The following is a 19,535-nucleotide window of genomic DNA, read 5'->3' as shown; positions in this document are numbered from 1 at the left end:
CTCATCATTATAACCAGCCGAGCAAGATTGTATTGTACATGGCTCTACCGTGCCTTGCGTCCATCGAATCGAGCCACCAGAACCGCTATATCCTGAATCTTCGGGTTCGGATCTCTCAGCGAGGGCGTCTAGGAGGGCCTGAGTGCCGATGAAGTTATCTTTGTGAGTCCGGGTCCATTTTGACCGTGTTTGGGTTTCAATGGATCTGTGGATGGAGCATCATGGTACTTCTCAATGATGTCTTCGCACTCGTCTCGAATCCAGTATGGGGGGTTAGAAGCCTGCGCCATGCAATACCTATTGCCGGGGTGGCGGGGAGGATTATAACTTACCTGGGGGCAGTACGCTCCAGACGACAAGCTACGCACTCATAGCGCCATCAAACGGCACGGCCGTTACGGCGTGCTCGCATCGCGGTAGTTTCCTGCCGAAGCCGTTATCGACGGGAAAGGTAATTAGTAATAGGCCTTCGTGCGGCCCCTTTCGCGCTTGCCGGTGCGCATTATAACCTGAGGGCTTCCCACAGTTCTCGGTCACGCAAGTCTTTGCCGATCTGGTGGCTTGGCAAGGAGAGCAAAACATCTCAGAGGGCTACGTGAGGTCGGCTTAGTACAACCTGGTGTCGCGCACTGGGCGTGGCACCGACCACATGTGCAGGTGCACAGTAGTGGGCAATCGCAATTACCCTTCGCACCACGTGCAATGGCATGCTCTAATGGCTTCCCTGGTGGTCTGGACCTTAGCGTCTCGTTTAACGCGAATGATGAGGTCGTACTGGTGCGTGCTAAGATCCGTCCTCGACTGGATCCAGCGGGTGGCACGGTGTGGCGTGCCGAAAACGAGCTGTTGTTCACAATGTAAAAGGTCAAACTTATATATAATTATGGAGAAAGCGAAGTTAATGGAGAATGAAGATTCAAAGCAGGCATGGCTGTTGAAGACGGTGATTTGGAACGGGTGAGATCCGTCTGGGGAAATTTGACACATCTCTATAGGATTTCTGCTCCATTTCCCACAAGTTGTTTGACGCCGAACTGACCGGCGCAGGCAGGCTATGGGCCACAAGAAGTGGTCACAAGAAACTTGACCAAGCATACGGAAAGGCGCTGTACCTCTGGAATCATGGAATCATAGGCGAAGTGGTCCGAAGGACCGATCACAGCTGCCACGAACAGGCAACAGCTGCACTCCTGACCTCTGGAGCCGTCTGCCCTACCCGCAGCGGTCCGTGACAAGCCTGCCAACCATCCTGCCAGGCCGACTGGGGCTGACAAGGCTTCCAGAGGCAGTCGTGACAGACTGTTGCTTCCAGTCCGACAGCCCGACGGCCAAGGTCTTTGCATACAACGCGCCGTCAACGGCTCAGTCCTCCACGCAGTTGACAGCATCGTCGTCGCCAACTGCTCTGCCAACCGACCCGTGTCGCAAAGTTCCAGGCGGCCAGCAGGTCGGCCATCTAACCGCACCACTGGCCAGTTGACTGACGCATTAGCCGCCGCCCAGTCAACGGCTGCAGCGCTAGACATAATCTCCCGGGTACGGCAGCCGCAAATTCGAATTTCCCCCTCTCAGCGTCGCTCGCCAATCGAAATAAAATCCCACGCCCGAATAAGAAAAAGGACTACGCCGCACGTAGCTTTGCCGGCGGCAACCATTCAGACCAATGGCGCCCCATTCGCCTTGTTTCACAATCTGCTGGGAAGGGGGCTGCAGTCCAGCTCCTCCAGCCTGGCGCTACCGCGCGTGCCAATGAGCGTGGGTTTGCGTAGCCGCCTGGCGCTTACCGTCCAGTGTGGCAATGCGCATTGTTTGGTGTGTGTGTGTGTGTGTGTCATTGTGTCTGGGTTGTGCGCGCTTGTTGTTTGCCTTCTTTAATCTTTTTATATGGCGTCCCAGAGTGCCTTCTTTAATCTTTTTATATGATGTCCCAGAGAGAGTTTTGTGTGTCGCGAGTCTTTTATTTCTCTGTTCTTTTCTTGCCTGGCCGTTTCTTTTCTCCTGCCTAATTTTGTGCCCCTTCGATTCCTTTTTCGGTAATCAATTTTGTGCCTGTCATCGACCATGACGGGGACATCGACGGGCGTTCAAATCACCAATAACTATAACTTTGGCCTGGAAGCTGGAGCGACGGTCGTCGATGGGTCGGCGGCGGCCCACGAAGTGGAAGATGAAAAAGAGTTCGAGGAACAGGCTTGGGCGGGAGCGACACACTTGAAGGTGAATCGGCGCTCCCTCGTCAAACACCACCCCATTCATGCTCACGACTTAGCAGGTGGTCGTTGTAGGCGACAAGGGTGTAGGGAAGACGTCACTGGCGAGAACCTTTGCCACGGGGCGTTTCCCAGCCGAGGGCATATACACCAGATTGTACATACACGCCGCTGAGACCTGGAACCGGTTAACAACTGTGACTGATGCTAACCGACGCAGGATCCGGCCCTACGTCAAGAACACGTACGATGACGAGACGCCGATCAGCATGACCATCTGGGATACTACCTGCGAACCAGAGGCTCGGTATACGCGGCGTCTGACCTACGAGAACGCCCACGTCGTCCTGATCTGCTTCTCCGCTGTCGACCGGGAGTCTTTCAACAGCGTCAAAAACAAGGTCAGCAGGAACAAGACACGGCCAGGCTCGCTGCATTGAGCTAACAGGCATTGTAGTGGTGGCAGGAGGTTTACGATCACGTAAGAGGCGTGCCCATCATCCTTGTCTGCACCAAGTCAGAGATCGTCACGCTCGGCAACCTTCGGCCAGGACAGGACTACATCAATACCGCCGAGGAAGTGGAGCTCGCCACAGAGATAGGCGCAACGTATTATGTCGACGTCTCTGCCCTGACGAGGTTGAACATGGACGGTCTTATGGAGTCTGTTATTCGGTAAGACTGCCTGATTACGTGGCCGGCACCTCTGCTGTTTGGCATAGTCAAGACTAACTCGGTGTGCCTAGTGCCGTGATACCCCAGTCCACATACAAGGAGGACCACTGCTGTGTTATGATGTGATCTGCCACGTCCTTGATTAAACTTTAACGAATGCGTCATGACGAGATGTTCTTCTCTACTGGCAGGTTCCGGGAGGCGTCGAGGGGCGTGCAAGATTGACGGTGGCCAGCAGACAAGACTCCGAGGGCGGGTAAAAGGCGGAGCGGTTTGGATTTGGTTCCACAGTACCGTACCCCGTCCAGGGCCGTGCTACTCTGCGCGTGGTGCGCTTAATCATCTCACGCACGAACTGGGGTCTTTGGGGATCTAATAAGAGGCCTGGCAGCCCTGCCGACTCCCCTGACTAAGATTGCTTGTGTGTGGCATGTAAAATAGTCTGTTTGTATATGATGGCGAATCTGGAAACTTACACTTGCCATCATCCCTTTGTACCCGAGCTGCGGTGAGCCCAATTCTCCATCTAATTACCCTGCCGGACAACAGAATCCAACGCTGTGCTCCACGAGTCTACTCAAAAATCCCTTCGGCACCCGCGCGCGCCTAAGGTCGCTCGACAACCAGCTTGACCGGCGATATTCCATCTCCTCTCCCGCCCTCACTCGTACGATCAACAGCCTCCTTGATGCCATCCAAGCCCCCCCCAGACACAACGCGCATGAAGTTGACGGCCTCCTGGATCCCGTCCAAACCCCTCCTGTTGACGACCAGGGGCGGGGGCGCGACCTTGTAGGCTCCCCTGGACAGCGCCTCGGGCAGGTATCCCTCGAAAGTGGCCGGCGTCGTCTCGAACCAGGCGTCGGGAAATGGCTTGAAGGTCGCGGCCGTCGGCTGCCGCACGTCGACCCCCGCGGGCACATCGCCCAGGTTGCCGATGAAACCGGACGACGCGAGCTTGAGCTGATTGATTAGTAGAAGGGTAAGTGTCAGCTTAGGCTGTTGCATGAAGGGCAGTTGCCTCAATAATTTTACCCACCCCCTGCTTGGACGCCGCGGCAATCCTGCACGCGGCGACATTGCCGTCCCTGGACCCGGCGGCCACGAAGATGCCAGCACAATCTCCCTTGTCGAGCTCGCCGGCGACCTTGCCGGCGACATCGGCGTCTTTGTAGTCAAAGACCTGCACGGCGCCTAGGCGCCTGACGTAGTCAAAGTTCTTCCTCGAGCACGTCGCGACGACATCATATCCTGCGGCAGCAGCTAGCTGGACAGCGTTGCCCCCGACAGCAGAGCTGCCTCCCCAGACCAACACCGACTTCCCCTTCCTGGGTGCGCCCAGCCCGGGCAAGTCGAGGCCGAGGTAGCCGTCTCCAAACAGGAACATAGCGGCGGTCGCGCCGGCTAGGCCGAACACAACCGCGTCGCGGAACGACATGTCGCCGGGTATGTGCGCTGCGAGCCGGTCCTCGAGCGCCACGTAGTCCTGGAAGCCGTTGTTGGCGGCGACGCCGAACACGCGGTCGCCGACGCGAAACCGTGAAGAGGCGGCGGCGGCGGCGGCAGACACAGTGCCGGCGACGTCGCATCCCAGGATCGCCGGGTACTTGCCCAGCTCCCGGTCCTGCAGCATGTGGTCGCACGGATTCACCGCCCACGCGTGCACCTTGACTAGCACCTTGCGGTCTCCGAGCTCCGCGTCGGTACCCGGCAGAGGACTGGCGCGGACTACGCCCGGGACGCCGGCCGCATCCTGCCACACGGCGCGATTCGTGATGGGGGCCGCCATGATGTGTCGCGTGTCTGTCTGAGAGGCGGCCGACAGGCGATGAGAGGAATTACGTACGTGTCGAAGATGGGCCCTGGGCTATAACGCCCTTCATGTCTAGTCTAATCTGAGGAGGACATATATGGCTCGGGAAGAATCGCGGGAGCCATCTGCGGACGGACTTAACACGTCGCATCCGAGCGGCGGCTGGGGTTAGGGGTAAGGTACCCGACTGGAAGCGGTGTTAGGGAAGCTATCTTCCCCGAGGGCGGCAATCCTGCCTTTTCTGGTCATGGACACGGTTACTCCTCCGTGTTTGTGCCGCAGCTATGGTTCGTCGAATTGTCCTTCCACACGCAACTTTGGGTTGTGACGCAGCCGCAACATCGCTTTCTGCTCTTTTTTTTCTTTTCTTTTTTTTTCTTTTCTTTTTGTCCTTCTTTTCTTCGATAGTCGCTAAGCGGTTTCTATCTACTTCCGTCTCTGTAGAACCGTCGTCATCTTCTTAATTCGGTGCTGCGTCATCGGAATATTCATGCAAAGTCAAACAACATGGACGTGTGAGGTAGCGAACGCGCTGACACCGAGCAAACACAGTGCTGTTGAGATGCGGCTGCCCATATTCGTCTCGTCTCGTATATTACCAGCAAGTATTCGTCATTTTAACTCTTTATCTGACCCAGTTTCTAGAGACCTCTAAAATTGCTGGCGTCCCTTCGTTCGTTAGTCGCGTGGCCCTTCGCTGCGCTACGGGACGCTTCCTTCTCCCTCGCTCCAGGCAATTTAGGGCGCGACAGTTGGCTTATTTGGATAACGTGGAGAGCAAGCGAAGGGACAATATCCTGTCCGGAGGCCAACAACTCCGATGCTCTAGAGATCTTTTCTTATAACGATGGCTAAACCTACACAACTAAATCTTAGTATCTTACATCTATACAATAGAGCTATCAGTTATATACCCGCTCATATCGCTCGAGTCAACCTCCTCTTCCTATGGATCTAATAGCTGTGACTTCCTTGCCTCGTAATCCGCTATCTTCAATTATATACTCTATACCAGCACTTCGCGGTATATCCTGCTCCGATCATACGGCGACTCAAGTATTAGGCCATCTAAGGTCTTGACCCTGGAAACTGCCACGTACGATAGGCCGGACGCGAACTCTGGCGCGGAGATATCATAAACCACCTTATCGAGAGTGATGCCCTGTGACTTGTGTACTGTGATTGCGTAGCAAACAAGCAGCGGAAACTGCTCCCGGTAGCCAGTACCAGCCCCAAGAACAAACTCCTGCCGAACCCTAAGGATAGGAACCACCAGCTTAGCCCTATTACGAAGCTCTTCTCCGCTAGGTAACAGGAACGGCGGCCTGATATAGTTATCAAACGTAACCATAATAACCTACGGTGGGTCTTCCAGCACATTAGCGCCTTTAGCCTACGAGATGTCGTATATTGTACCCCGGGCACCGTTCATAAGCTTAACGTTGGCCTAGAGGTTCCTCGTTAGTATAACCCGGCAACCAATACAAAGAGGCAATCGTTTAATCAGATTGCCAGCGTTGGAGGACTCGACTCTCTCTACGCCTACGCCTTCGTGCTTTACGTATTACAAACTACTCGACTGTTAGGGTCGCCTGTCTGTAAGGGAGCACGGGCTCTACAGGATCCTGGGGTCGGTAATTATGAAGATAGAACAAAGGGCAAGCCCCTATCGCACGGGTAATACAGTCAAATTGGAATGCCACTCAATATCACGGCTCAGTCAACGTAAGGAGACAGGGCTGCAGTAATCATCGCTGAATTCGTAGAATCTAAAGATGAAGAAGGAAGCTATGACGGGGACCGCGCAGGGCGCGGAGAAATGGGTAGTTGTGGGCCACGTGATACGTCAGGCACGGACCACACTCCAAACAGGAGCCTGTCCAGGCCATGCCGTGACACTCAAAGTGTATGAGTGCAGTGAATGTGTATTGCTTGCTTGAGAGATCAAGCAAGAGCTATCTAGAACCGTGGGCACGGTTGTTATATATATCTATCTACTGGACCAATAACAATGGTCCCACTGTCTCGTGGTCCCGCGTCCGGGACGCCGGTCCTCCGGGGCTGTCCCGTGTCCCCGGGCCCAAGTGCTCGGGACCATGGGACACCTCTGATTGGTCCACACCAAACAGGGAGTGCCCCACCTTCACGCATTTCCGCAGGGATTCGTAACATTACGTCCACCTATAAAACCGCCTTTCGCAGGCCTAGGAGGTGCTGATGGTTATATTAGTTGACCTACGCCTTGATAGGGAAGATATAGAGGGCATTATCAAAAGCCTTAACCTGAGCCGGAGGCAGTTTGATTGCACATCTCGACGTAAGAAGCTCCTATAACGAAATAGATACTTTGGCCTGCCGTAATTCTTTCAGAGCTTGCCGGAATAGAACCTGGTCTTCACCCTGTTGCCGTTGGACTGTGGTTAAGAATACCGACCTATCAAACGAAAGGTGAGATTCTGGCGAGGCGTAAGGGCGGGACTTTGTCCGCGGGTTACGGCAGCAGCTGTAGAAACTCTTGCGTTCGACGCGGCTCTCTGGGAATGAAGTTAGTAAGGAAACCAAGGAAGATAGGTCTAATAGACTTACCTACTACCTGCCGCGATTACGGCAATCCACGTAATTAAGGACGATCCGTCGAGGGCTTCGGAACGACCGGAATTAGTCGATATCCTTCTTAACGCCGCAGGTGTGGTAAACTTTGCGGGTAGCCGCGTCCGCCGCGTCCGCCGTAGATACCGAATAACCTGGCCATAAAAGGCAAAACGGTACTATAGAGGAAGGGAGGTTAGCTACGAAGAGCGGGTAAATTGTAAGGTTCGTCGAAGGTACTACGGTACGACTAATTGTTGAAAAAGAAAAGCAATTGTGGGGTGGGCGAGGAATTTTGAGGCGGGGTTGAAGGGCAATTCGCGTAGTCACGTACGCAAGCCCACCTAGCATTAGCACTACTTACGCACGCCCCACCACGCCAGAAAGCATTTAAACGCTTATATCTCAGCCAATTTCCATTATAATACGAATCGGGTTTCAGATTCAAAATTTCCGTAGAGTTATGTACACAAAAATACCGGTTGCATCAATTTTGGAAAGTATGCTGACCGAATGACAGATAGGCACGTAAAGGGGCTGCCCATATTGAATGTGGGAAATCGGGTCCACTTTTCTACATAGGTAAGCCAATCTGGAAAGGCGATAAGGCGTCTTATTAATTTCACATGGTAATTTTTTCAGAATTTCGCAGTAATTTTGTCCTCCGGACAGGACTAACTACAAGCACAAGTCGCAACACACACCCGTTCTAGAACCCCTCCAGGACAAAGTCTCTGTACGCGAACGCCGCCGGGGCATGGCTTAGATTCCGCTTCTGGACCTCCTCCTTCGACGCATCGCGCCCCTCGGGATCAGCCGCCCTCTCCTGCGCGCGGCGCCAGTTCTCTCCGGACCTGCCGAGCGCCTCAGGTGACAACAGGGCCGCGACATCGGCGTGGCCCGCGCAGGTGGCGAGCGTGGCGGCGCTGTGCAGGCCGGCGCCAGCGCGGCGGGTGGTGGACGGCAAGCCGCGGGACCCGCCGAGACCCGCGGCCACGATGGCCGAGATGTCGACCTCGAGCGGGCAGTGCGCGCAGAGCCCGCACGAGGACTCCTCCCGGTGCAGCTGCGCGGCCAGCGCGTCGTCGTCGAGCGCGTCTGCGACGAACCGCACCACGTCGCCGTGCCCGTGGTACGCGGCCAGGTCGAGTACGTGCCACCAGCACTCGTAGAAGAAGTAGCGTAGCGACGGCGGGAGGTCCGTGGCGGGCGTGAACGGGACCGAGGTTAGCAGGTCGAGGAAGCTGCGCGCGGTGCTGGGTCCTGGCGTGGTGGTGGGAACTGCGACTGTAGGCCGGTAGGGTGATGTCGCGGCGCCGCTGCCGTCGCCTTCGCCGTCGCCGTCGCCGTTGCCGTCACCGTCGAACTTGTATCGCGGCCTGTGCGAGTACCACGGGCGGTCCAGGCGGGCGCCGGCGGCGTGCGAGTGGCGGATGGTGGCGAGCTGGCCCGTCTCGGCGGCCCAGTACGGCGCCACGGGCAGCCCCGACGCCACGTCGCGCCGGTAGAGCTCCGCGTTGAGCAGGCTGTGCAGCCGCGCGCTGGTCCGCGCCAGCGCCGCCAGGTCGTGGATCGACTCGAGGTGCTGCGGCAGCTCGAGGATGATCTCGGCGGGGAGCGTAGCTATAGTCGCCGTGGCGGCCATCGTGTGCTTGGTAAGTGGGGATTAATTCTTGTTATTTTACACGCTATGTTCTCTTCTGGTCCTCCCCGTGTGGTTGTGAGAGAGAGAGAGGGAGGAAGAGAGTAGGGGCAGCCACAAAGGATGCTTGAAGTGATTGTCGGCCCCTCTCAATCTCCGGATCCGGATTCTGAATCATCTCACACACGATAAGGCCGTGATACTATGGGGACACGCTGCGATTGGCACCTAACAGTTAGCCGCCATGCTCAATGAAGCCAAGTCTGCCAACGCTCGCCAATCATGGCGGCCGGCTGCTGCACATTCTGGCGTCCGGCTGCTGCACATTCTGGCGTCTGCATTGTGGCTGATGAGTGATCAGTGATCAACCCGTCCCACCCACACTCGCCCTTTTCCGGCATCTTCTCGACGGGCAAAGCCAAACAAAAGGGGATAAAACGACGGGAACTAGACAAGGCACCGAATCTTATTTGAACCGCCGCCCAAGCGGTATGCTCTACAGCTGGCTTTAGTCTGATGGTTGACCCTGTCGGATTTGCGGTTACTGTTTGGTTTTAGGGCGGCTCTTGTCCCTTGATGCCCCGCATCTCTTGTCTGCATTGACGGAGGCCGCCGAATTTCCCGAGTTTGCCGGTTTGCCCGTAGATCTAGTGCTGCGTGTCTTATACCTAGTCTTGGCCGTTCCTCGATGGCGCGTGGCGGCTTTTACCAGACCAGCTGTCCTCTCAACTGCATCGACAGCGAGGTCGCCGGGGCCGAATCTTGAGATGCTATTTAATTGGTACAATGAGGGGATCGGATTTCACTATTCAAGTCATGGGCAGAGATAAAACGAAGACAGCTCTGCAATGTCTCTGTCTCTCGCAGCATTCATTCGCGTGGAATGCCCTCTGGTGTCTTGTCTCACGAGAGTGACAAGAGCGGGGCACAGACTGACGCAATCCGTATTCGGAGGACGTAGTGAGTACCAGTTTGCCCACCCCAGACAGCCCTTGCAGCAAACCGGCCAAGAGAAATTTGAGCACTTTGTAGGACCGTGTGAACAGGAAAAGAAAGAGAGCAGTCTCTACCACTTCGTCTCGGTCTAGACCGGGCGCCGCTGAGTCGTGCGTCTGCAGTCAAGTCGTTGCTGAATGGTGATTCGGCGCCGTCTGGGGAGGGCTTGCGTTAGCGTGCCCATCCATCCTCAAGAACAAGCCAGCTGCTGACATTTTTCTTGTTAACTTCGTCTTTGCTCGGTAACTTTAATTTCCCGAGTCCGAGCCTGTCGAGCCTCTGTGGGTTTGCTATCCCTGCTGAGCCATACGTGATCGTCTCTATTTGCACTTGGCTCCGGAGGGCTGCACCCCCACGACTGTATCTTATCTAGACTGGGTAGCTCAACGCCCCCGGACACAAGCACTCTCGGAGGGCGTTTCCTTTGAGCTTTGATCTGGGTACCCCGTCTAAAAATCGGCGCACCCCCTGGGGGTCATTGGCAGCTGCGAACGCAGGGACCGCCTTTTGTATGGTAATATGCCGTATTTCCTGGTAGCCACCAAACGGCATACAGGGCGCTAAGGAGGCCAGGCAACGTAAAAATAACACTATTTACACTCTCACATGCCGGTGGCTTCAAGTCTGTACAGGGTAGGTGGCCTTGTAGGCCTTCCTGCTAGCTAGGTAGATTTATGGACTCAACACCAAGGAAGCGTATTACATGTCAACAAATCAGGATTTAACGGATTACTCAGGCAACTGGGCGCTGGCTATGACTTTTGGCTAATTTTTGTATAAATTAGGGCCTTAGAGTTGCTATTACAAGTTGCTCTTATCTTGTGGCACTCGGCAACGAAGAAATCGTCAAAATGGAAAACACCATGGCAAACGCGTTTTCAAGGCTTCAAACCTTGCTGGCCCGGGCGGCCGGGCGGCCGGGCGGCTGGGCCGGCTGGCACTTGGGAATGCATGCGCGGTAGGATAATATTTCACGATTTTACCGGCCGAAAATAAGCCTCGAGTATCTCAACTGCCAGCAGCTGGCAAGGACCCCCGAGGAGGTACGCCGATTTTTGGATGGGGTACCCAGATCAGAGCTCTTTCCTTTCCCCGCCCCTCGCTGTTCCACGACAGCAGCCACATGTGAACGTGATAGTTGCAGTTGGTTCCGAGAGCCTTTATAAGCAACCGCCCCGACCGCTGCATGTTCTAATTACCCTCTACTCTCTAAACTTGTTCGAAGGCTACCAACTGCGTTGCAATCGCTATTATCTTTCATCAACTCTCAAAGTATCACTCACAGCAATGGGCTTAGTCGAGGAACCGTTGCGTGAGGGCCTCAAAGTCATAGTGGCTGGCGCAGGTATGATTAAAAGGGGCCGCCCTTGTACCCTGGAGAAAGCAGACCGCCAAAGACTAACAGCCACGTAATGTACAGGACCGACGGGCTTGTTGATAGCTCACGTCTTCAAAAAGGTATAACAACCATGGGAGCCAGTCTCCACGGCACTCTTGATATATACACACTAACACCAAACCCACAGCTCGGGATCAACGCCGCCGTCTACGAGCGGGACGCACACCGCGCGGCGCGCCCCCGGGACTGGAACTTCGGCATCTTCTGGGCGCAGGCGGGCATCAAGGAGTGCCTGCCGCCCGAGATCAACGCGCTGCTAGCGACGGCCCAGACCGACCCGTCGCGCCCGCCGGCCGCCGACTCGGCCATCTCCATGTTCAACGGCGCGACGGGCGAGATGATCGGGAAGGTGCCGGCGCCGTACTGCGTGCGGCTGAGGCGGCGCGCCTGGCTGGATTTGATGGAGGATGGCATCGATGTTCGGGTAAGAAGGTGTCTCTTGCCTCTCCTTTACTTTGAGTCGAATTAATGGCACGTCGTCTCAACAACGTATCTAAACAAGGCAGTAACCTAAAAATGAAACAGTACAACATGAAGCTCGTATCCATCGCCGACTCAGGGCCGGGCGTCGTGCGCGCGACCTTTGCCAACGGGGCATCGGCGAGCGCGAACCTAGTGATCGGCGCCGACGGCGCGCACAGCGCGACGCGCGAGAAAGTCTTGTTTGCGGCAGCGCCTGCCGACGGCCGGCTGCTCAAGAGCTCGATCCTCATGTCGACGACGCTGACGACCATGGACGTCGCGGCCGCACAGGCGCTTCGGGCCCTCAACCCGCTGTTCTGTATCACGTTCAACCGCAACGGGCTGTACACTTTCTTCAGCGGTGAGTGATTAACTCCGGGCGAGTTTGGGGTTTGATTCGGTGGCTGAAAGTATCTTTCCTCGCTTGGCAGTGCACGACTGCTCGTCGGCCAACCCGGCCGAGTGGATCTTCATGGTCGTGGTGACATGGCCAGGCAACAACAACAACGATAGCAAAGAGCTGGCCGACGACGCTGCGCGCCTCGACGACCTGCGCGCGCGCGCCCAGGTCCTAACGTCGCCGTTCCGCGAGGCCCTCGCCAGCATCCCGCCCGGCACTAGGATCTGGCACGGCCCGCTCTACTGCTGGCCGACGCAGCCGTGGGACAGCCGGGGCGGGCGCGTGACGCTGGCCGGGGACGCCGCGCACCCGATGACGTTTCGTGAGTTTTGTTTTCTAATTATGCTTCCTTTTGCGAGCTTTATCACAACGTGAATAAATCACAGAGAACACTGGAAATTAAAAGCTGACGAATCCCGTCTGCAGACCGCGGCCAGGGCCTCGGCCACGCCATCACCGACGTGACGGAGCTGCGCGGCCACCTGCGCACCATGGCGGCGCACACGCCGGCCGAGCTGGCGCGCGCGGTGCGCGCGTACGAGGCCGAGGTCTGGCGGCGCGGCTATGAGGCTGTCATGTCCAACTTGCATAATACTAGCCTCATCCACGACTGGGAAAGGCTGACGCAGAGCCTGCTGTTCACGGCTGGCGTCGTCAAGGAGGTGCCGCCCGAGGCCGAGGCCGAGGCTGGAGGCGCTGGGCGGACGGTTGGAGTGGAAATGGGTGGGCTGCAGGATGGACCGTGAAGGTGCTGGCTTGGTTTGGATTCTCTCGGTGGGCGGCGCTGGTTGGGTTTAATATGGTTGTGGCGATTGTGGAGTTCTGTGCTATCCTTCGCCGTTTTTTTTTGTTTCCCGTCCTTTGACTTTGCTCGTCTTTGGGTTTTGTGTTTAAGTTTTGCTTCGTCCCTGCACCGGTCACGCGCTGTAGCTTCCCGACTTGTGGACTTTGTCTCGTTATGGCCTGGATGGAACTTGGGAAGTTACCCTGCCGACACCCGAGAGACGTCTCGGTCGAAATCAAGCTTTTCTGTCAAAAGCATGTTCCACACCTTCCTTATTGAGTCGCTGAACTCCCCCTCTCAAATTCGCACTAGCTAAAAGACCATGTGCAAAGCCCTGTAATTGTTAGTGGCTTGGTCTTTTTGCATTTCGTTTCTGCGAGCAAGGTTTTCTGGCACTTGCAAATATGGTGAGGGGTTTATGTTCTGCAGGAAGGTACGAAGCACATATCACTAACAGACATTCCATTTTGGTTCAGGCATTTTTTGTAGGCCATGGAATTAAGGGTATCTGCCAAGTTTCTCCTCTTTTCTTTAACCAACTTTTTACTGTGGCACCATGACTGCGAATGTCCGGTCGACCTCGGGCGAGCCCGTCCTTTAGGACCGTGTTTAGGGTCTTGGCAAAGCCTCTCGCATCTCAGCCGCAGCCTGCCTCATGGTGGTGTCGGAGCATTGCGTATCGCCAAAGAGGGGTAGTGGGGGTGGTGCATTTCACTATGCTATTCCCTGATGCAACTTTTCAAGGTCCATCGCCGTCGACATGTCATCTGCACTAGCAAACGCCGCGCCGCTCAAGGCCGAGATCTGCCTTGCGCAGGCTGTTTCGCGCTTCGAGGCGGACCTCTCTAGCGACCAAAAGGCTGCTCTCCGAGCCCAGAGAGCCGAGTCGTCCAAATCGCCCCCCGATGGCCGCGACGTGATGCGGCTCACGGCCGAGATCGATCGCCGCACCGCCGGCAAGCTTGGTGGCGGGCGATGTTTTGGCCCTCGCCTGACAAATATCCTTCAGACCATTCAGCAGTTCGCCGCCCTCGGGGACGTCGTAGTCGGCGCCTCACAGAATATCATTGCCTGCGGTGTTTGGTCGCTCGTCCGAATGACGCTACTTGTTAGTCTTCTTTTTCCTTTTTACTTTTCTCTTCTCTTTCTTTGCTTCCTCTTTAGCCCCGGGAACTAATAATTCGTTCAGTCAATCATCAACCTATCTTCGTAGCTTGAGAAAATATCTGCCTTCCTCATGGTCGCCGGCTACTCTGCTCCTCGCTATCAACAAATAGCGCTGCTCTATCCGCGATCCAAGGACCTCCAGTCGCAGCTGTCTGAATATTTCATCGTCATTGTTCGCTTCTGCCACCATCTGTTGGACATGTCCAAAAAGTCAATTTTTGGCCAGTTGCTATCATTCCCAAGCGATTCTGGCCTGAAAAGCTACCAATCCGACCTCGACCAGTGGGCCAATGCGATGAGAGAGGAGGTGCGCCTCTTGATGGCCCGGAATTTCGAAGAGCAGAGCTCTGGCCTCAAATCTCTGATACAGTTCTCCGAGTCCCAGCCACATCGCCAGAGGCAAAAGGCGCGTCTCCGTGTTCTCGAGGCCTGCTCCACCTACGACCATCAGACAACGTGGAAGGAGATCCGGAAGGCTGGTACTACCACGCCGTTCAGCCGGATGTCAGCCTACCAGCAGTGGAAGACCGGACCCGAATCTTGCACACTCGCATGCAGAGGGAAGCTAGGGTCGGGAAAGTCGGTGATGATGGCCAACATCATCGACGACCTCCATCTCGACGTCCAAAGTTCCCAATATCCAGTAGCGTATTTCTTTTGTCGCCACGAAATCTCCGACAGCTTGAAAGCGCACACCATCATTTGTTCCTTGGCTCGCCAGTTAATGAACTCAATCCCAAACTTCACCCAGGCTGAAAAACTCATAGGTGGCACAAACTCTGTCGCCGATCCTAAAAAGGCCCTTGACATCCTAAGGCGTGTGCTACCGCCTACCTTCAAGGCCTATTTCGTGCTGGACGGGCTGGATGAGTGAGGGCGATGAGATTCCGGCCTTGATCAAAGACGTCCAGGAATTGCAAAACACATTCACACTGCTTGTGTGTGTTTCTTCAAGACTGGAGGCTGATAACGTCCTGAGATGGAGGCCAGACCAGTTGGCCAAAAACAACACCATGACGCTCCCTGACGAGAATCCCGATATCGTGGCATTTATCAACGCCGAGCTGGGCAGGTGCATTGAATCAGGAAGGCTTACAGTCGGGGACCCCACTCTCGCCCTTGACATCGAGGATGCTCTCGTGCAGGGTGCCCAGGGCATGTTTCTGTGGGTGGCTCTTCAAATCGGTTCCTTGTGTGGCGCAAAGACCGACGAAGCCATACGCCAAGCGCTGTCAGACCTCCCAAAGAACCTGTCACAGACCTTTGCCCGTATTCTGTAGAAATCCGGAGAGCTAGGAAAGGACTATCAGACCCGGTCTCTAAAGCTGATCACTGCCGCTTACCGGCCTTTGACTACGGAGGAACTCCGGGAAGCATTGAGTGTTGCTGTGGGCAATACTATATGGGACCAGGCACGGCTTCTCAACGATATCTCTTCCGCACTGGCTTGCTGCGGGGGACTTGTTACAGTGGATGAAGAGGACTCCACAGGAAGACTGATACACCACAGCGTCAAGCAATTCCTCCTCGGAGAGTTTGAGCATTTGGACAAGGCCGTGTTTACCATAGACGCGGCACATGAGACCATGGGAAAGACTGTTGCCACTTACCTCAGTTATTCTGTTTTTGAAACCCAGCTTTCGACCGTGGTGGTCCCGCAGCTTGAAGGGCTGGCCGAATCGGCACCTCACAAAATCATTCACTCGACAGGCGCTCCGAGCAACGTTCGGCGACTGGCAGTCAAGCTTCTACAATCTCGGAAGCAACCTGACTTCAACATCGGCAAAGTGTTAGCAGATGCGAGCAAGCGCTTTCAATTGTCCCCGACACATCAGTTCCAGTTCCTGGCATATGCAAAGACTTATTGGCTGAGACACGCCTTCTACATTCCAGACCGTGATGCAGCAATACTAGGTCTGCTGCCTCGTCTGGGTCTCCTATGGAAGGGGAAAACCGCCACAGATCCTGAAAGCAAGCAGCTTTTGCTCCACGCCGCACGCGATGGCAAGCAAATCATGGTTGCGACACTTGTCAACAACGGTGTTCCTGTGGACACCATAGACTCACAATTCTACCAAACACCCCTGATGTGGGCCTCCAAGAATGGCCATGAACCTGTCGTGCGACATCTACTTGACAATGGCGCCTATATAGAGGCCGGGGATTTCGATGGCCAAACACCTTTGATACGGACCGCGGCTAATGATCACAACGCAGTCGTACGGCTACTCCTAGAGCGGGGCGCCAAGATTGAAAGGAGAGATTATAACAACCAAACACCACTGCTGCGGGCCGCGGCGAACGGCCAGGAAAGTACTGTCCAGACACTTCTCGCGGGGGAGGCCAATTTTGCGGCAATCGACATGCATCGCCAAACACCGTTGTTACGGGCCGCGGCAAATGGTCATGAGCACATAGCAAACATACTTCTCAACACTGGTGCCCCGATCGAGTGGAAAGATCAGCGTGACCGGACACCCTTACTCTGTGCCGCCGAAAACGGCCACGAAAGCCATGGCACGGCTGCTACTCGAGTGGGGCGCCAGCGATAAGGCGACGGATATTGAAGGCCGCGAAGCATTATATCTCGCAACGATGCAGGGCTACGGATCCGCCATGCTCATGAATAGGAGAATGCCCAATCACTCCCTCTTTCATCCGGAAGAAGTAGTAGAAGACGAAAGGCTTGACGGCTACAAAGCTGTCGTTGAACTATTGCTCGCCAGGCGCGCCAAGGTTGACGCGAGGGACAAAGCCCGGCAGACGCCGTTGATGGAGGCCGCAGCACAAGGTCGTAGTGACATTGTATGAGTGCTGCTTAACAATGGCGCTAGGGTTGACGCGAGATGTAGCGCATTGCGGACGCCGCTGTGGTGGGCGGTGGCTCATGGTCATGCAAAAGTTGTGTGGCTATTGCTCGAAAATGGGGCCGAAGTCACCGACGTGAGGGATGTAGATGGCGACACCCCATTAACCATGGCCTTCAGATATGGTCACAGGCGCGTCATCGAGATGCTGGAGGCTCACACGCGCGCCATCGAGAATCTGAAGACTCACCACGAAGTCAACTTGATTCAGGGGGCTAAAGGGGTTGATGTGCGTCGTCCCACTCCGGGGGAAACATGGGACGGAAGAACGTCTTGATATATTGAAGTAAACACTCAAATCCGGCTCGCCAATAGGCCATTGTGCAGCCAGACGCTCTCTATATGCCTCAGTGACACCGTCCTCACTCTGGCGGTTAAGGGATTACGCGGCCTTCGCGATCTACAGTAGTCCTTGGTTCCGGACTTCGGCGGGCTTCGGCTAGTCCGTTGCAGGGGACATTGACTTTCTAGCCATTGAGAAATGTTCTGGCTGGATGTGGTTGCTTCTTCTGTCGGTGAGACCTTGAGCTTTGAGAAACCTGTGGTTCAAATTGCAAGGCAGTTGTGTCAATGCCAGAGACGAGGAGTAGCTTCGTCAGAGCTCTTCGAGATCAAGGTCAGGTTCTCAGAGTACATTAGGTGGCGAACTTGCCTCATATCCGGAGCACAGTTGGCAAGTTTCGATACCTCTGAACTGACTTGTATCTACAGCAGATCCTAATGCCGCCTTTCCCTTCCGGAAGACGTTCCCAGCCAGCTATTTACACGATACGCACGCCTCCTGCCGTCGCCCATTTTATACCACCCCACAAACCTAACACCAGCCGCAGCACCACGAGGAACACTCAAAAGAGGGTGCCCTTCCAAGCGTCGGCCACAGCGTTGGCCACGAGCCGGTTGATGGCCACGCCCGGGTGGTAGTCGTTGAACCAGAGGCACGAGACGCCGTCGCCGTTGTAGCACGTGGCGTTGGGCGCGCCGTACGCCGTGGGCGCCGCGAGCGCCGTGTTGAACGGCACGGCTGTGTCGACGACGACGGCGCGCACGCCGCTGTTCTTGCTTTTAAATGCTGCTAGCCGCGCCGCCACCGCGTCGTTGTACTGTCCGATGGCCACCGCCTCGGCCGCCTGCGCCTCGGCCGTCTGTAGTAGCACCGACGGCGTCTTGTTGATTGCTGGTGACACCACGCAGCATGGTCAGCATTTTACAACCTATCCTTTCTCGTGTCGTGTCATTGCAAACCAGGTGAGCAGAAGCACACAGAAGGGGAAGAAAGGGGAGAAAGGGGAGAAAGGGGGTAAGAAAACGCACGCGGAACGCTCAGCAGCGCAAAGTTGCGCGCGCCGGCGTCGTAGACGATCTGCAGCTGGCCAAAGTACGTGTCCATGATCTGGTCGACAATGGTAGTGTAGTTAGCGAGCCACCACGAGTTGCCGACATCGTTGACGCCAATCCACACGCCGACGAGCGTGTCGGCGGCCGCCCACGGCGCGTACGCCGGCCGCGGCACCGCGCCGATGCTGCCGCTGAACAGCGCCACCTGGTCGACCAGGCTCAGCACGTCGGGCTTCCACGGCGTCACCAGCGTCGCGTTGGTCGTCGCGCCGCCGTACGCGAAGTTGTACGACAGGATGGTGGAGGATGGCGTGTTGTGCTGCGACGCAAGGAACCCCACCCAGTTTAGCCCCCCGCTCGCCGTCCACCCCGGCAGCGGCGGGTTGCCGAGCGGGTTCCCTACTGACGGCTTCGTCAGGGTCACGTTGAAGCCCGTCTGCGAGTACGAGTCGCCGCTGCGGATCAGTGGAAAGGGGGAAGTCAATATTTTTTTATTTTTTGGTTGTGTTGTGTGGAAAGAGGCTGAACCAGCTCTCGGCACGACACGGCACGGACACGGACTCACAAGGTGATGAGGTATTTGACGCCGGGGGTGGCGCTGGGCGCGGGCACCGAGCTCGTCGGCGTCGCCGTCGGCGTTGTCACCGGGGCCGCCATTCCCGGGATACACTGGTCTATTGATATCACAGGCGTGTCAAACATCGCAGTCCGTCGTCATTGCCCGTCAAAAGGGGGTGAGGGCGGCGAGAAAAGCACTGACGGTACCAGTCGTTCCACGCCATGCAGGTGGCGCCGGTCGCGCAGGTGGGCGGGCCCGTGTAGCCAATGCCGCCGCACTGGCGGTACAGCTCCACCGCGGTCTCGGCAGCGAGCGCGGGAGCCGCCGCGACAGACACCAGCAGTGCCAAGACAGCTGCTGCTGGTCCTCGTCGTCCTCCTGCAGCAGCCACTGGAGATCGTCCCATTCTGATTTCGGAATCTTATCGCGCCGCAAACAGGGGTGGGGCGTGCCAAGGATGAGAGAGAGAGAGAGAGAGACAGGCAGAGCGACGGAGATGTTGGGAATGGTAATTACTGCTGCTGCTGTCAAAGAACGACGCGATCCATTGGAGATGGAAAAAAAACACACACTCTCACACACAGTGGCCGTCTACTACTTCTAGTATATTAAAACACCTGCCGTGCTAGGGCCAGCG

General features: G+C 56.0%; 7 protein-coding genes across 7 annotated transcripts; 3 read left to right on the top strand and 4 right to left on the bottom strand.

The window, feature by feature from the left end:
• Positions 1-2,061: 2,061 nt before the first annotated feature.
• Positions 2,062-3,011, top strand: B0T26DRAFT_753428 (P-loop containing nucleoside triphosphate hydrolase protein; the record flags this gene model as incomplete). The annotated part of the gene is made up of 5 exons (XM_060445678.1): positions 2,062-2,217; positions 2,273-2,367; positions 2,431-2,611; positions 2,668-2,885; positions 2,957-3,011. 5 exons carry the CDS (start codon positions 2,062-2,064, stop codon positions 3,009-3,011), a joined length of 705 nt encoding a protein of 234 aa, XP_060294626.1.
• A 480-nt stretch (positions 3,012-3,491) lies between these two features.
• On the bottom strand, positions 3,492-4,674 carry B0T26DRAFT_753427 (chaperonin 10-like protein; the record flags this gene model as incomplete). Its single annotated transcript, XM_060445677.1, has 2 exons — positions 3,492-3,848; positions 3,925-4,674. The coding sequence occupies 2 exons, from the start codon at positions 4,672-4,674 to the stop codon at positions 3,492-3,494; spliced, it is 1,107 nt and encodes a 368-aa protein (XP_060294625.1).
• Positions 4,675-6,599: 1,925 nt separating this feature from the next.
• B0T26DRAFT_717054 (uncharacterized protein) lies at positions 6,600-6,854 on the bottom strand (the record flags this gene model as incomplete). The annotated part of the gene is made up of 1 exon (XM_060442310.1): positions 6,600-6,854. A coding segment is annotated over exon 1 (153 nt), but the record flags the coding sequence as incomplete, so codon positions are not given.
• Positions 6,855-7,910: 1,056 nt separating this feature from the next.
• B0T26DRAFT_781929 (uncharacterized protein) lies at positions 7,911-8,932 on the bottom strand (the record flags this gene model as incomplete). Its single annotated transcript, XM_060446715.1, has 1 exon — positions 7,911-8,932. One exon carries the CDS (start codon positions 8,930-8,932, stop codon positions 7,997-7,999), a length of 936 nt encoding a protein of 311 aa, XP_060294623.1. The 3' UTR covers positions 7,911-7,996.
• A 2,280-nt stretch (positions 8,933-11,212) lies between these two features.
• B0T26DRAFT_753425 (uncharacterized protein) lies at positions 11,213-12,932 on the top strand (the record flags this gene model as incomplete). Its single annotated transcript, XM_060445676.1, has 6 exons — positions 11,213-11,270; positions 11,346-11,383; positions 11,452-11,748; positions 11,850-12,147; positions 12,218-12,508; positions 12,613-12,932. The coding sequence occupies 6 exons, from the start codon at positions 11,213-11,215 to the stop codon at positions 12,930-12,932; spliced, it is 1,302 nt and encodes a 433-aa protein (XP_060294622.1).
• Positions 12,933-13,564: 632 nt separating this feature from the next.
• Positions 13,565-16,948, top strand: B0T26DRAFT_804145 (uncharacterized protein; the record flags this gene model as incomplete). The annotated part of the gene is made up of 5 exons (XM_060447116.1): positions 13,565-14,078; positions 14,184-15,007; positions 15,093-15,406; positions 15,608-16,520; positions 16,591-16,948. Exons 1-5 carry the CDS (start codon positions 13,731-13,733, stop codon positions 16,946-16,948), a joined length of 2,757 nt encoding a protein of 918 aa, XP_060294621.1. The 5' UTR covers positions 13,565-13,730.
• A 901-nt stretch (positions 16,949-17,849) lies between these two features.
• Positions 17,850-19,238, bottom strand: B0T26DRAFT_612124 (uncharacterized protein; the record flags this gene model as incomplete). The annotated part of the gene is made up of 4 exons (XM_060435914.1): positions 17,850-18,178; positions 18,316-18,794; positions 18,905-19,013; positions 19,100-19,238. Coding segments are annotated over 4 exons (1,056 nt in total), but the record flags the coding sequence as incomplete, so codon positions are not given.
• Between the last annotated feature and the right edge of the window lie 297 nt (positions 19,239-19,535).

This window comes from Lasiosphaeria miniovina (assembly GCF_030549165.1).
Source record: "Lasiosphaeria miniovina strain SMH2392-1A chromosome Unknown B0T26scaffold_5, whole genome shotgun sequence".
Lineage (NCBI taxonomy): Eukaryota > Fungi > Ascomycota > Sordariomycetes > Sordariales > Lasiosphaeriaceae > Lasiosphaeria > Lasiosphaeria miniovina.
This window is presented reverse-complemented; position numbering and strand designations above follow the sequence as displayed.